At 52.0% G+C, this 14,507-nt stretch overlaps 1 protein-coding gene across 7 annotated transcripts in view; it reads left to right on the top strand.

Moving 5' to 3' along the window:
* Positions 1 to 14,507, top strand: part of ANKRD17 (ankyrin repeat domain 17) — a 163,594-nt gene that overhangs the window by 40,214 nt on the left and 108,873 nt on the right. The window contains exon 1 of one of the 7 annotated variants that reach the window (XM_069743527.1): positions 7,188 to 7,363. The exons of 5 other annotated variants lie outside the window; for them this stretch is intronic. In XM_069743527.1, coding sequence (XP_069599628.1) covers positions 7,310 to 7,363 — 54 coding nt within the window. In that variant the 5' untranslated portion in view covers positions 7,188 to 7,309. Of the gene's footprint in view, positions 1 to 7,187; positions 7,364 to 14,507 lie in introns of those variants that run through there. One more of the 7 variants, XM_069743526.1, reaches the window with a different exon arrangement.

The following is a 14,507-nucleotide window of genomic DNA, read 5'->3' as shown; positions in this document are numbered from 1 at the left end:
AGCATCTTATGGGGGGCATATAATACAATGGTGGCGCAGGATGGCAACAGCACATGACAGAACGGGGGCGCAGGATGGCAGCAGCACATGACAGAACGGGCACAGGATGGCAGCAGCACATGACAGAACGGGGGCGCAGGATGGCAGCAGCACATGACAGAACGGGCGCAGGATGAGAGCAGCACATGACAGAACAGGGGCGCAGGATGGGAGCAGCACATGACAGAACGGGGGCGCAGGATGGGAGCAGCACATGACAGAACGGGCACAGGATGGCAGCAGCACATGACAGAACGGGCGCAGGATGGCAGCAGCACATGACAGAACGGGGGCACAGGATGGGAGCAGCACATGACAGAACGGAGGCGCAGGATGGGTGCAGAACATGTCAGAATGGAGGCGCAGGATGGGTGCAGCACATGTCACAATGGGGGCGCAGGATGGGAGCAGCACATGACAGAATGGGGCGCAAGATGGGTGCAGAACATGTCAGAATGGAGGCGCAGGATGGGTGCAACACATGACAGAATGGGGGCGCAAGATGGGTGCAACACATGGCAGGATGGGGGCGCAGGATGGGTGCAGCACATGCCAGGATGGAGACCATATACCAATATAGATGCTAGCCACCCGGGCGTAGAATGGGTTCAATAGCTAGTATATCTATCTATCTATCTATCTCTGCAACATATTCAACGCTTTACGGTCTCTATTGGGGTTCACAATCTGTGATCTATCATTATGTCTTTGGGAGGAAACCCGTTCAATATTCTTCCAAATGTTGTCCTTCCTAAGATTTGAACCCAGGGCCCCAGCGCTGCAAAGCACCAGTGCTAACCACTGAGCCATAGTCTCCTATAAAGACCATTTTGGAAACATGTCAACTGTTAACAGCCTAGAAGAGCGACTATGCTGCTGGTCTGAACTATCACGGGCTCTGTGCCCCCAGCAGAGCTGGAGTTCGCCTTGAGAAAACCCGTTTAATCCCGGTAGACTCATTCTGCCCTAAAACTACATAAAATGAAGAGTAGCTCTCTCGTTACAAAGAATCTCCATTCTCCTGTGTCCACCAGGTGGCGCCCCCTGCCGCCTTTCCATGCTCAGGCCAGAGAGCCCTAGCTCTATGTGCAAAGGGGTAAAATGTAGTTTACTGCAGTAAAGAGCATTGTTGGTAATCCAAGATTGTCCCTCCTGGACAACCGTTATTGGACAACCCCAGCTTATCTTAATTTTTTTTTTTTTCTTAATTTAAAAAAATGTTTTTTTGTTTTTTTTATTCCCCTCGGGATTTAAATTTATGATCTCTTTAAACTGTAATATGAAAGTTGCAGTATACTGGATTGGAAAAATCATGATTTCCTATGGATTGAAGTCTGTTGAAGTCTGTGGCAAAGATGGCTGGTTCCATTTTTAGAATGTATAAAAATGATGACTTTTGATTCATACACAGTTTTATCCCAAAGTTTACCGTATATGCTTATGTACTAGACAGATTTCTAACATGACATGGCTTTGTAGAATTAAAGGGGACTATAAACAGCAGATCGATATAGACAAGGTGTATTTGGCCATTGTAATTTGTTCATTGGGAAACTACTTCACTGGGATGGTGAAGCAGACATGCTTTGTTTCTATATTGTGGTGGGCCGATGCCAGACTGGGTGCGTGTTACACCATTAAACAGGGTGTAAGTCTACTTTCACACTTACATTTTCAGCTAGCCGTCACAATCCGTCGTTGTGTGAAAAAACAAAAAAAAAACGCATCCTGCAAAGTTGCCTGCAGGATGCGTTTTTTCCCCATAGACTTGTATTGGGGACGGATCGCGAGGTATGGACACACGTTCCGTGTGTCGTGCACTGGATGCGTTGGTATTTGGCGGACCATCATATCGAAAACGTTCAAGGGAAGGTTTTTTCGTACGTCCTTTCCTGCATTTTTTAATGCGCATGCCCGGCCGAGTTGAGAACGCGCACTTTCTAGGGGGCTGCATGCGGGCTCTGTTAAGGCTTGCACTGCATCTAAGGGACTAGCTGCCCACACAGAGCCCCCATCTTTCATTTCTGCAATATTTTGTCTTAATTGCTGCTTTTCTGTGCAAATGTGTGTGCATTTTTGTCTTGATATATTGGATTCTTAAACTGGCCCGAGTCTCGCATCAACTCGCGGCACTCGGACCGGAGCGTTGCGGCACTCATGTATTTCTATGCAGCTGCACCCTCCGTTCCCGAGTGCCGGTAGCTGTGCCAGGACTTGATGCGAGAGACTCTAGCGCGTTTCCCGCATTGAACTCGCAAGTGTGACCCCGGCCTAAAACAGATAATTTGAGTGTTTTTTGTTATGGATTACACGTATAAGGCTGGGTTCACATTTGCGTTCAGGACTGCTGCGTACTACATCCCTTCTTCCTCCCTGAAGCTCCGCCTACTGCCGGCTGTGCCCAGCGTTTCCCTGCGTACCTATCTTTAACATGGGGTACGCAGGGACATGCGTTGTATTCAGATGCGTCCACATGCGGAGATTTGACGTGTGTGGCGACCGCACGAAAACGCAAAATTGTATAAAAAATAATCCGATCGTTAGACAGCGTAACGAGAAAAATCAAAACTCCAGAAATACGTTTTTTTGGTCACTGCAACATTGCAATAAAATGCAATAACAGGCATCAAAAGTTCGTATCTGTCCCAAAATTGCATCATTTAAAACTTCAGCTCGTCAAGCAAAAAATAAGCCTTCACCCCGCTCCCAAAAAATGGAGATACAACCGGTCTGAAATGGCTTTTTTTTTTTACATACTTTTTTATTTTTATTTTTTTTTTTCATCACTTACGGTAAATAAAAAATGACACTACACCTCTTTGGGATGTACGAACTCGAAGTGACCTGGAGAATCCTCATGGCAGGTCAGGTTTAGCATTTAGTGAATATGGTAAAAAAGCAAAATTGTGGAATTCAACTTTTTTTTTTGGTAATTTCACTGCATTTAGAATTTTCTCCTGTTTTCCAGTACATGGTGAAATCAATGGTGGTGTTCAAAAGTTCAACTTGTCCCACATAAAACAAGCCCTTATACGGATAAAGGCGAACGAAAACCCACAAAAACGGAAATACCCCTGACCCTTACCACCGGCCAGTGTGCAACCTGTCCCTCCCTGTAATCTATGCTGGATATGATGTCCGAGTCCAGGAGGTTGCCATACTTGAGATGAAGCTTCACCCCTGGACTACCCTGTGCGGGCACAGGGCCATGACGCTGTGCAGTGTTGGATCTCGCCTGCCTGCTTTTCCCGCAGATTCGATCATGGGTTTTTCCCTATAATATTGCATTTTATACTCCAATAGCAGCGTCTTATCTCACGGGAGAGCCAAAAATCCACCTCCTGAAGTTCAGCAGGCTGGGGTCTTGTCTGAGGAGGAGGCTCCCTGATATCAGTGGGTTCCTCTAAGTTGTGACAGATGTTTGGGGTCTTTATTCTTGGCTCCCACTGTCCAGGTGCCACATACGGCTGATATTCGGAGCCATAGGTGAGCGTGGCTTGAATGCATGAGTTTGTGGGAGCACTCAGGTGTTCAGGCCTATACGCACTGGATTAAAGTTAATGAAAAATGATTCAACTAAACACATTGGTCAATGAACATTCGTCCTTACATTTTCTCCTAAAGAACAATCAGACTTTCATTGTTTGAAATCACGTCAGCCGTGTGGGTCTTATTTATTTTTTTGGCTTGTTTACAGCAGCAATGTGGATGAACAATCTGTACGAGAACATTATTAATGAATGATCGTCTATGAACCATCCTTCGTCAGAAGAATATTCCCAAAATGCTTGCTCATTCTTTGCCCCCCTTGAATATCTGTGGCAGGTTGAGCAAGTGTTACAGGCACTATGGAAGATTGTGTGTGTGTGGCATCCTGATTGTTCTCCCAGCCACACACTGTGTATGGGGGGCCTTCAGCTGCAATCCCATGCTCTGTGCCCCCTCTGGTGGGCATGGCTGAGCTGCAGTAGTCATGGGGCTTTTAGCCCTGTGTCACAGTGGTCTTTACATTTTCACTGCTCAATCATTTAAAGGGATCTGGTCACCACAAAGACCCACTACTAACCTGCAGATGTGTTGTGGTGTTAATCTGCAGGTTAATACAATTACAATCCTGCCCTGCACTGGCACTTGCCTGAAAGCTGTAGAGAGAAAATGAACGTTATTCCCCCCCTGCAGCGTTCCGATACCAGCCGCCGCTTTTTATGCTCAGATCATTGACTGAACCGGTGCCTCCTCCGTGACTGAAAGCCAAGCGCTGCCGGGGGGAATAAAGTTCATGTTCTCCCCGCAGCGCTCGGCTAAGTGCGGGTGCAGGTTACTAACAATATTAACCTGCAGATTAACCCCATGTCTGCAGGCTGATAGCAGTTTTTGTGGTGACAGGTTCCCTTTAATCTTGCTGGGACATGGCTGTTTCACCTGCAAAACTGTGAGCCTGTTCTGATCTGCTGCACAGTCTCCAGGTGAAGTTGCTGTTTTCCTACAAGGTTAACCAATTCCGACAAGGCTATTTTGCCCCCTTCCTTACTGGGGACATTTTGGGATTCTATCATACAGGCACTTTTTTTTAACAGCAAATTTTTTTCTGATTTGGATATTCAAATGTTTGCCTTCCCCTTTCTGTAGAAATATCTTATATATTGTAGATTTTCATTGAAGGTGGGACTAGAAGCAGTGATTTAGATTGTCAGTGTAGGTTTTGTGTTTTCCCCATTTTAGTTGGCTATTTTAAACACAGACCCCCATAAGCAGTTTGGGGGCATGTTTATATCTGAATACTTTCTTCTAACTGCTTATTTTCTCTGCACCCGGAGCTAGTATATTGCCAGCAGTCTACACCTAGCGATGGCATGATCATAGGAGGAGGCACTGACTGCTTGCTAATGTGTATACAATAGCTGTGTATACAGGGAGGATGGGAAGTCTGCCTGTGCCACCATTGAGGAGGCAGTGGTCAATGTTGTGCAAGCTGATTACTTTGCACTGATGTTCTAAAAACGTCAGTCTGGTGTAAAGTGTGGACTGCTCAGACAAGAAGTCTCTGGGCATTCCAGAAGTAGGCATTGCTCCAGTGAAAAAGCTGCAGCATAGCAGATAGATGGAGGGTGAAGCGGGGAGAGATGGTGCATGCCATGAACCAGGCAATCAGGCCTGTGCCAAGCAGCAGTACAGCCAGCTATGTGATGGAGTTGCACTGACCATGCAAACACACAATGGTAGGAAATATTTGGCATCTGATTAATATAGTTGCTTAATTTTGCAATTGGGAATCAATTTAACAAAATATGTTGATTTAAAATTGTTCATAGAATTGAGGATAAGAAAAGCCTAGCATGAGGATTGGCACGCACTGGCTGAAGACTAGTATTGTGCTGTATGGGAGATATCAAGGAATCCATTGGATTCAGGGGAGTTTCAGATAGTGTTTTGCGGTGCACCTTAAAGGAATACATTGGGAGGATCTCCCCAATATATAATTTTTATTTATATAGCCCCAACATATTCTGCAGCACTTTACAATAGCGGGGGACGTGTACAGACAATAAAGACATTACCAAGTAACACACAATTGAATGGTTGCAGGAGCAGTGAGGGCCCAGCTCGCCAGCTAACAACCTATAAGGAAATAATGGGTAGAAAGTGCTTATGTACTGTCCTGCCATCATTAGAATAAGGGTTTTCATATAAAGCTGCATGATCCGGGCATAAGCCAGTATTAAGCAGAGTTACCAAGTGCTATAGGGTGCATGGAGGATGTGGAGACAGATGACAAGGAGGGAGCACGGAAGAGTGAAGTGATAAGCCTGTCTAAAGAGGTGTTAATAAAGCACACTTAAAAATGTGGGGGCTAGATAATCGGATCGTCCGGGGTAGTGAATTCCAGAAAAGTGTTGGATGTGGGAGGTTCAGATTGTGGAGGCTCTTAGATCACTTGCAGAATGGAGAGCATGGGTAGAGTGGTAGAGATGAGGGAGAAAATGCAGGGTGATGCAGAACTGTGGAGAGCTTTGTTGGTGAGGACTCTATAGTGGAGGGGTAACCAGTGTAATGACTGGCACAGGGTGGAGGCATCAGTGAAGCAGCTGGACAGAAATGAAACCCTGGCTGCCGCATTCAGGACAGATTGGAAAGGAGAATATTTGGTAAGAGGGACACAGATCGGTAGAATTGCAGCAATTCAGGTGCAAATGAATCGAGTTCCAGGAAGAGATTTTGCAGTTTCAAAGGTGAGAAATGGTTGGATTCTGGAGATGCAGAGAACATGAGCGAATATAGGGAATAAAATAAAGACACTGGGCGTGCTGCTTGGGCTTTATGGCTGAACCACCCCACGGTCATTTCAATCCTGGGTGTAGGTAGGTTGGAGGGAGGGCATGCGATCAGGTCGGTTTCTGGCACTTGTCGTATAGGCAGGCTTCTATACGGACTGTCCCGGTATAGGTTCTCGCAGTGCAGGGCTCTTTTCAATGGTCTCCTACACTATGTATGTCTCTTCTTTCCAGAGGACAAATGGCGTGTGTCAGGCGAGCAGCGAGGCAGGGATGTATACTCCCATGGATGGCAGTGGGCGCTGCTGGCCCGAGTGCTGCCCCTCTGGGGACCTGGAGTTTACCCCAAGGACCCATCATCCGTGCAATAGTAGTGGATCAACCCTTTAAGCGCCTTTCCCAAGAGGATGGGGCTCAGCGGGATATATAATGGATAAGTCCCACATATCCTGTTGGCAATCGGTCTGGGTGGACCCCGCACACATTACCGCCAGCCGTAGCCTGTGAATGGGTGATTACATTTTTTGATTTATCATTTAGTTTTAGGATTTTTATCTTGTGCAAAAGGTGCCATCGCCCAGAACACGGGCGCTGGCCAAGTTAGGTTGCTATGGGCAACGGCATCAGGGCTCCTCCCATTTGTGGTCCAGCACAATGGCGGGTCCTGGCAGGGCTGCCCCGTGTGTGGGTGCCAGGAGCTCTCCACCATGGCTGGCCCACTCCTGCGCCCCCCGGCGGCCATGGTGAGAGTGCCCGTGGCACGGCCGGGGTGAGCAGCGTGCAGTCCCTGCCGGCTGGAAAAACAAGCGTGTGGCTTTAAGAGCAGAGTGCGTGAGTCACCCCTGTGTGTGTTGGTAGAGGCCTGCGCGGTGACTGCAGAGCTGCTCGGGGCCAGAATAGAACGTTCCATTTCCTGTTCCCTGGCTGACAGAGGAGGGTTCCTGCTGGCACCGAGCTCAGCATAGTGCAGCAGCGCTATGGCGGTGTGAGGAGGAAACATGGTGGAGGCGGCCGCCGACATGGAAGCATATGTTCTGGAAGACATCCTGGAGGTACGGCGGGGGGCGGCCTGCTCCGGCACCGCTGCCGTCTGTCCCGGGCCGCCATTACATAAACGCCTGTGACCTTTAGATTAACTCATTAGAAGGTGGGGTCTGCCGAGCCGCTGGCCTGCCTCATGTGCCGGGCCTGGAGCCGGGGCGCCCCGGCACACATGACTCTCCTCCTGCGCTGCTGCATGGGAGGCCGGGCTGTGCCAGCCAGCTGAGGGGCACGGCGCCACTAGTCTAGGAGTCACCCAGCTCTCCCAGCCACCTGAGGGGCACGGCGCCACTAGTCTAGGAGTCACCCAGCTCTCCCAGCCAGCTGAGGGGCACGGCGCCACTAGTCTAGGAGTCACCCAGCTCTCCCAGCCAGCTGAGGGGCACGGCGCCACTAGTCTAGGAGTCACCCAGCTCTCCCAGCCACCTGAGGGGCACGGTGCCACTAGTCTAGGAGTCACCCAGCTCTCCCAGCCAGCTGAGGGGCACGGTGCCACTAGTCTAGGAGTCACCCAGCTCTCCCAGCCAGCTGAGGGGCACGGCGCCACTAGTCTAGGAGTCACCCAGCTCTCCCAGCCAGCTGAGGGGCACGGCGCCACTAGTCTAGGAGTCACCCAGCTCTCCCAGCCACCTGAGGGGCACGGTGCCACTAGTCTAGGAGTCACCCAGCTCTCCCAGCCAGCTGAGGGGCACGGCGCCACTAGTCTAGGAGTCACCCAGCTCTCCCAGCCACCTGAGGGGCACGGTGCCACTAGTCTAGGAGTCACCCAGCTCTCCCAGCCAGCTGAGGGGCACGGCGCCACTAGTCTAGGAGTCACCCAGCTCTCCCAGCCACCTGAGGGGCACGGTGCCACTAGTCTAGGAGTCACCCAGCTCTCCCAGCCAGCTGAGGGGCACGGCGCCACTAGTCTAGGAGTCACCCAGCTCTCCCAGCCAGCTGAGGGGCACGGCGCCACTAGTCTAGGAGTCACCCAGCTCTCCCAGCCAGCTGAGGGGCACGGCGCCACTAGTCTAGGAGTCACCCGGCTCTCCCAGCCAGCTGAGGGGCACGGCGCCACTAGTCTAGGAGTCACCCAGCTCTCCCAGCCACCTGAGGGGCACGGCGCCACTAGTCTAGGAGTCACCCAGCTCTCCCAGCCACCTGAGGGGCACGGCGCCACTAGTCTAGGAGTCACCCAGCTCTCCCAGCTAGCTGAATGTCACGCTATCTGCCTTGTTATACATCCTGTGTATGGGTGGTCTGTTCGGTGTTATCCAGCTTTTCCAGACTTCTTAGTCATGTTGTCCTCTAGTCTGTGGGCCTATTAAGTGCCACCCAGTTTTCCCAGATTCCTGAATGTTATGTTGCCCATCTTGTCACATCTCATCTAGCCTGTGGACCTATTGGGTGTCTTCCAACTTTCTCAGAGTTCTGAATGTTGTCCTCTAGTCTATGGGCCTAATAGGTGTCACCCAGCCTTTCCAGCCTCCTGAATGTCACACCATCTTCCGCCTTTTATAGCCTCCAGCCTGTGGTGCGTCTATTCGATGTCAACCAGCTTTCCCAAATTGCTTTAATGTCATGTTGTCCTCTAGTCTATGGGCCTTTTAGGTGTCACCCAGCTTTTCCATACTCCTGAGTGCTATCTATTACATATCTATCTCCTCCAGTCTTTGGGCATATTGGATGACTCCCAGCTTTCCCAGAGTCCACCTCGCTATAGATCCTCCAGAATGAAGCGTCCATTGGTTCCTCATGTGGGTGATCAGTGAGAACAGATGCTGCTGATCCCATCTTCCGTGTCAGGGCAGCCCAGGCCTCTGATGTTCGGGGCAGCCCCCTCCGTGAGCAGCCGTCCTTCCTGCGCTCTGCCTGGAGCTGACTTGGCAGGAACAGAGATGCTGTAGCTTTTAGCTGTACTACATAAGCCAGTGAGTCACCTGATGTTCGGGTGGACCTCTCCCAGGGTCATCAGCGGAGCTAATGGAGAATAATCTGCCGCCAGTCTGATGTCCCAACTACAGCATAGATTCTCTGTTGAGGACGATTTATTGGTCTTCCTGCCTATTCCATTATCATAAGGCTGTTCATATATATTAATTTATTTTTTGCCAGCAATCATAAGGAATATGGTATTTAAAAGACCGTCATGTGACCAAAATTGGTTAAAAATGCTACCGCTGTGCTGCTTACATCTGCCCGGTCAGTGGGGCTGCTGGATATTGAACCCCCCACCAATCTGATATTGAGCGCCTGTCCGAAGGCTCTTGATCCGCACTGGACAGTCTCTTCCAAAGCCCGATGGGGCCGCACTGTCAGGGCCAAACACTGCGGCCTCTGTGGATGTTAAGTTGTCTGGTAAATGGATGCATGATTTTGATGGAAAAGCAGTTTTTCATGTGGAACCACACAGCGACTGTAATGGCTTCAATCTTTCCACCATCTGCTTATTTGACTGGATATTCAAACAGTTTGACTCATTAAGGAAAAAACCCAAAGTGACTTGTCTGAACAGTGGGCAAAAGCATAAAGTTATAGACTTTTTTTCCCATCCAGTCTTCCACACTGGTGCATGTGGCTAAAATGACCGGCACAAATACATTGCCAAACGTGTGCTATGGTGTTAGTGGGTTCTGCAATGCAGATCTGGTCCTGTGGGTTGTAGATGGTTTTTGTTGCGTTTCATCTCATGGCAATGGTGGCTGACAGTCAGTGTGGACCATCAGTGGTGTCTGATTGTACTGTGTGACTTCTGTCTCTTGTCACACCTGCAGAGGAGGTGCCGCTTACCAGGCCTCTCGGTACCTGCAGAGGAGGTGCCGCTTACCAGGCCTCTCGGTACCTGCAGAGGAGGTGCCGCTTACCAGGCCTTTCGGTACCTGCTGAGGAGGTGCCACTTACCAGGCCTCTCGGTACCTGCTGAGGAGGTGCCGCTTACCAGGCCTCTCGGTACCTGTAGAGGAGGTGCCGCTTACCAGGCCTCTCGGTACCTGTAGAGGAGGTGCCGCTTACCAGGCCTCTCGGTACCTGTAGAGGAGGTGCCGCTTACCAGGCCTCTCGGTACCTGTAGAGGAGGTGCCGCTTACCAGGCCTCTCGGTACCTGTAGAGGAGGCGCCGCTTACCAGGCCTCTCGGTACCTGTAGAGGAGGTGCCGTTTACCAGGCCTCTCGGTGCCTGTAGAGGAGGTGCCGTTTACCAGGCCTCTCGGTGCCTGTAGAGGAGGTGCCGTTTACCAGGCCTCTCGGTGCCTGCAGAGGAGGCGCCGTTTACCAGGCCTCTCGGTGCCTGCAGAGGAGGCGCCGCTTACCAGGCCTCTCGGTGCCTGCAGAGGAGGCGCCGCTTACCAGGCCTCTCGGTACCTGCAGAGGTGCCGCTTACCAGGCCTCTCGGTACCTGTAGAGGAGGCGCCGCTTACCAGGCCTCTCGGTACCTGTAGAGGAGGTGCCGTTTACCAGGCCTCTCGGTGCCTGTAGAGGAGGTGCCATTTACCAGGCCTCGGTGCCTGCAGAGGAGGCGCCGTTTACCAGGCCTCTCGGTGCCTGCAGAGGAGGTGCCGCTTACCAGGCCTCTCGGTACCTGCAGAGGTGCCGCTTACCAGGCCTCTCGGTACCTGTAGAGGAGGTGCCGCTTACCAGGCCTCTCGGTACCTGTAGAGGAGGTGCCGCTTACCAGGCCTCTCGGTACCTGTAGAGGAGGTGCCGCTTACCAGGCCTCTCGGTACCTGTAGAGGAGGTGCCGCTTACCAGGCCTCTCGGTACCTGTAGAGGAGGCGCCGCTTACCAGGCCTCTCGGTACCTGTAGAGGAGGTGCCGTTTACCAGGCCTCTCGGTGCCTGTAGAGGAGGTGCCGTTTACCAGGCCTCTCGGTGCCTGTAGAGGAGGTGCCGTTTACCAGGCCTCTCGGTGCCTGCAGAGGAGGCGCCGTTTACCAGGCCTCTCGGTGCCTGCAGAGGAGGCGCCGCTTACCAGGCCTCTCGGTGCCTGCAGAGGAGGCGCCGCTTACCAGGCCTCTCGGTACCTGCAGAGGTGCCGCTTACCAGGCCTCTCGGTACCTGTAGAGGAGGCGCCGCTTACCAGGCCTCTCGGTACCTGTAGAGGAGGTGCCGTTTACCAGGCCTCTCGGTGCCTGTAGAGGAGGTGCCATTTACCAGGCCTCGGTGCCTGCAGAGGAGGCGCCGTTTACCAGGCCTCTCGGTGCCTGCAGAGGAGGTGCCGCTTACCAGGCCTCTCGGTACCTGCAGAGGTGCCGCTTACCAGGCCTCTCGGTACCTGTAGAGGAGGCGCCGCTTACCAGGCCTCTCGGTACCTGCAGAGGAGGCGCCGCTTACCAGGCCTCTCGGTACCTGCAGAGGAGGCGCCGCTTACCAGGCCTCTCGGTACCTGCAGAGGAGGCGCCGCTTACCAGGCCTCTCGGTACCTGCAGAGGTGCCGCTTACCAGGCCTCTCGGTACCTGTAGAGGAGGCGCCGCTTACCAGGCCTCTCGGTACCTGTAGAGGAGGTGCCGTTTACCAGGCCTCTCGGTGCCTGTAGAGGAGGTGCCATTTACCAGGCCTCGGTGCCTGCAGAGGAGGCGCCGTTTACCAGGCCTCTCGGTGCCTGCAGAGGAGGTGCCGCTTACCAGGCCTCTCGGTACCTGCAGAGGTGCCGCTTACCAGGCCTCTCGGTACCTGTAGAGGAGGTGCCGCTTACCAGGCCTCTCGGTACCTGTAGAGGAGGTGCCGCTTACCAGGCCTCTCGGTACCTGTAGAGGAGGTGCCGCTTACCAGGCCTCTCGGTACCTGTAGAGGAGGTGCCGCTTACCAGGCCTCTCGGTACCTGTAGAGGAGGCGCCGCTTACCAGGCCTCTCGGTACCTGTAGAGGAGGTGCCGTTTACCAGGCCTCTCGGTGCCTGTAGAGGAGGTGCCGTTTACCAGGCCTCTCGGTGCCTGTAGAGGAGGTGCCGTTTACCAGGCCTCTCGGTGCCTGCAGAGGAGGCGCCGTTTACCAGGCCTCTCGGTGCCTGCAGAGGAGGCGCCGCTTACCAGGCCTCTCGGTGCCTGCAGAGGAGGCGCCGCTTACCAGGCCTCTCGGTACCTGCAGAGGTGCCGCTTACCAGGCCTCTCGGTACCTGTAGAGGAGGCGCCGCTTACCAGGCCTCTCGGTACCTGTAGAGGAGGTGCCGTTTACCAGGCCTCTCGGTGCCTGTAGAGGAGGTGCCATTTACCAGGCCTCGGTGCCTGCAGAGGAGGCGCCGTTTACCAGGCCTCTCGGTGCCTGCAGAGGAGGTGCCGCTTACCAGGCCTCTCGGTACCTGCAGAGGTGCCGCTTACCAGGCCTCTCGGTACCTGTAGAGGAGGCGCCGCTTACCAGGCCTCTCGGTACCTGCAGAGGAGGCGCCGCTTACCAGGCCTCTCGGTACCTGCAGAGGAGGCGCCGCTTACCAGGCCTCTCGGTACCTGCAGAGGAGGCGCCGCTTACCAGGCCTCTCGGTACCTGCAGAGGAGGCGCCGCTTACCAGGCCTCTCGGTACCTGCAGAGGAGGCGCCGCTTACCAGGCCTCTCGGTACCTGCAGAGGAGGCGCCGCTTACCAGGCCTCTGACATAGAGATATCCCTCTCCACTGTAATATTTTGCTGTCTTTCTTGCATACAAAGCCCTGAACTTTATACTCCGTTACGCATTAGAAGGAAATGTGAGCAGTCAGGGCACTGTTGCAACATATGTGACTGCCTCGTGGTTGTATAACGTGACGTACGGTCAGTCCCTGACTATACATTAGGGCATCAGCTGTGATATAAGTGTGGACCCTGGCTGGCACAGTATAGGATTGGGATAGATAAATGGCTGGAAGTTTGTTGGCTCCTCACTTTTCTACTTCCAGGTGGTGTATTTTTACCTGCAGTGTCAAATCCCTGAAAGACTTTAGCAAAAATGAATGCTCCTTTGTATACTGAACCTACTCCTGGCTTTGGCTTATAAATACTGACATGACAATTACCTATTATGTATCTTTATAATGTGTCAGCAGGGGCAAATGCCAAACACCACCCCAGTGGGCAGGGGTGACTGATCAATCAAGGTAGCTTGTAACCTTTCAGTGTTGGTTTGTGGCCTCTTGCAGATGATGCACCATGGGACCGAAACCTTAAAGCAGCTCTGCCAGGTTTCTGCCACCTAACTTTAAGAGCCTTATGATGTAGTGGCAAAGGCCCTTATTCCAGCCATGTATCACTTACTGAGCTGCTTGCTGCCATTTATTTTTAATAACATCACAGTTTTTTCTGCTGCAGGTCTAGCAGTAATCAGAATGCTGAGCTCTGTATAATCTCGCCCACGCCATTGATTGGCTGTTTTCTGCCTATGCATAGTGTATACTGAAAGATTCCAATCAGTGGTGTAGGTGGGGATATACAGAGCTCATGACCGAGGAATACATGGTTGCAGGTTTACTAGTCCCTTGTGATAGTCTGCTGATAAACTGTGATTATGTGCATAATTACAGCAAGCAGCACAGTTATGACCAATTGCTGAAATCAGGGTCTCTGTCTCTGCATCATGCTGCTTAAGGCAGTTCAAATCCTGGAGGCTTTAATAGAGTAATGCATTACTGGAAACTGTCCTTGGTTTGTGTCTTGGGTTGGATTTCCAGTTCTCATTGCTCTTAGGGCCTTGTTTCTGGGCCCTGACTAACAGTACTCCGATGCGCAGCAATCGATGCCAATCTTGAGGTGGGAAATGCTGGAGCCAGATTAATGAAGGGCTGCATCTAAATGAATCTGGAGCGTCTGATAAGTGGCGTACGCCAGATATGACCAGTCAGGGACGTGTGAGATTTCTGGCGTAGGAATGCCACCGCTTCTCAGGAATCAGATGAGTTTTGGCATCCCAGCATTGGATCCCCCCCCCCCCTTCCCCCAGCTTTGCCCATTTATGTAGAAACTGGCAAAATTTGGTGTTGTCTAAATTTTGCAGCTTTTCAAAGCTTTTACTCCAGGATTTTGTCATGCAAACTTTGAATCGAGCATATTGATTTCAGTGAGTATAGGCTCCAATACAAAGTAGACTGCTGGCGAACATCATTAGAGTTGGGCCTCTTTTGTCTAGGGCTATGTGCACACGTTGCAGATTTGGGTGCAGAATTTTCTGCACAAAATCTGCATCTCCTGGCAGAAAACGCAGGTGCATATTTGATGCG

The sequence above is a fragment of the Ranitomeya imitator genome, chromosome 1 (assembly GCF_032444005.1).
Source record: "Ranitomeya imitator isolate aRanImi1 chromosome 1, aRanImi1.pri, whole genome shotgun sequence".
In the NCBI taxonomy this organism is placed as follows: domain Eukaryota; kingdom Metazoa; phylum Chordata; class Amphibia; order Anura; family Dendrobatidae; genus Ranitomeya; species Ranitomeya imitator.
Note: the sequence above shows the minus strand (reverse complement) of the source record. Positions and strands in the feature narration are given on the sequence as shown.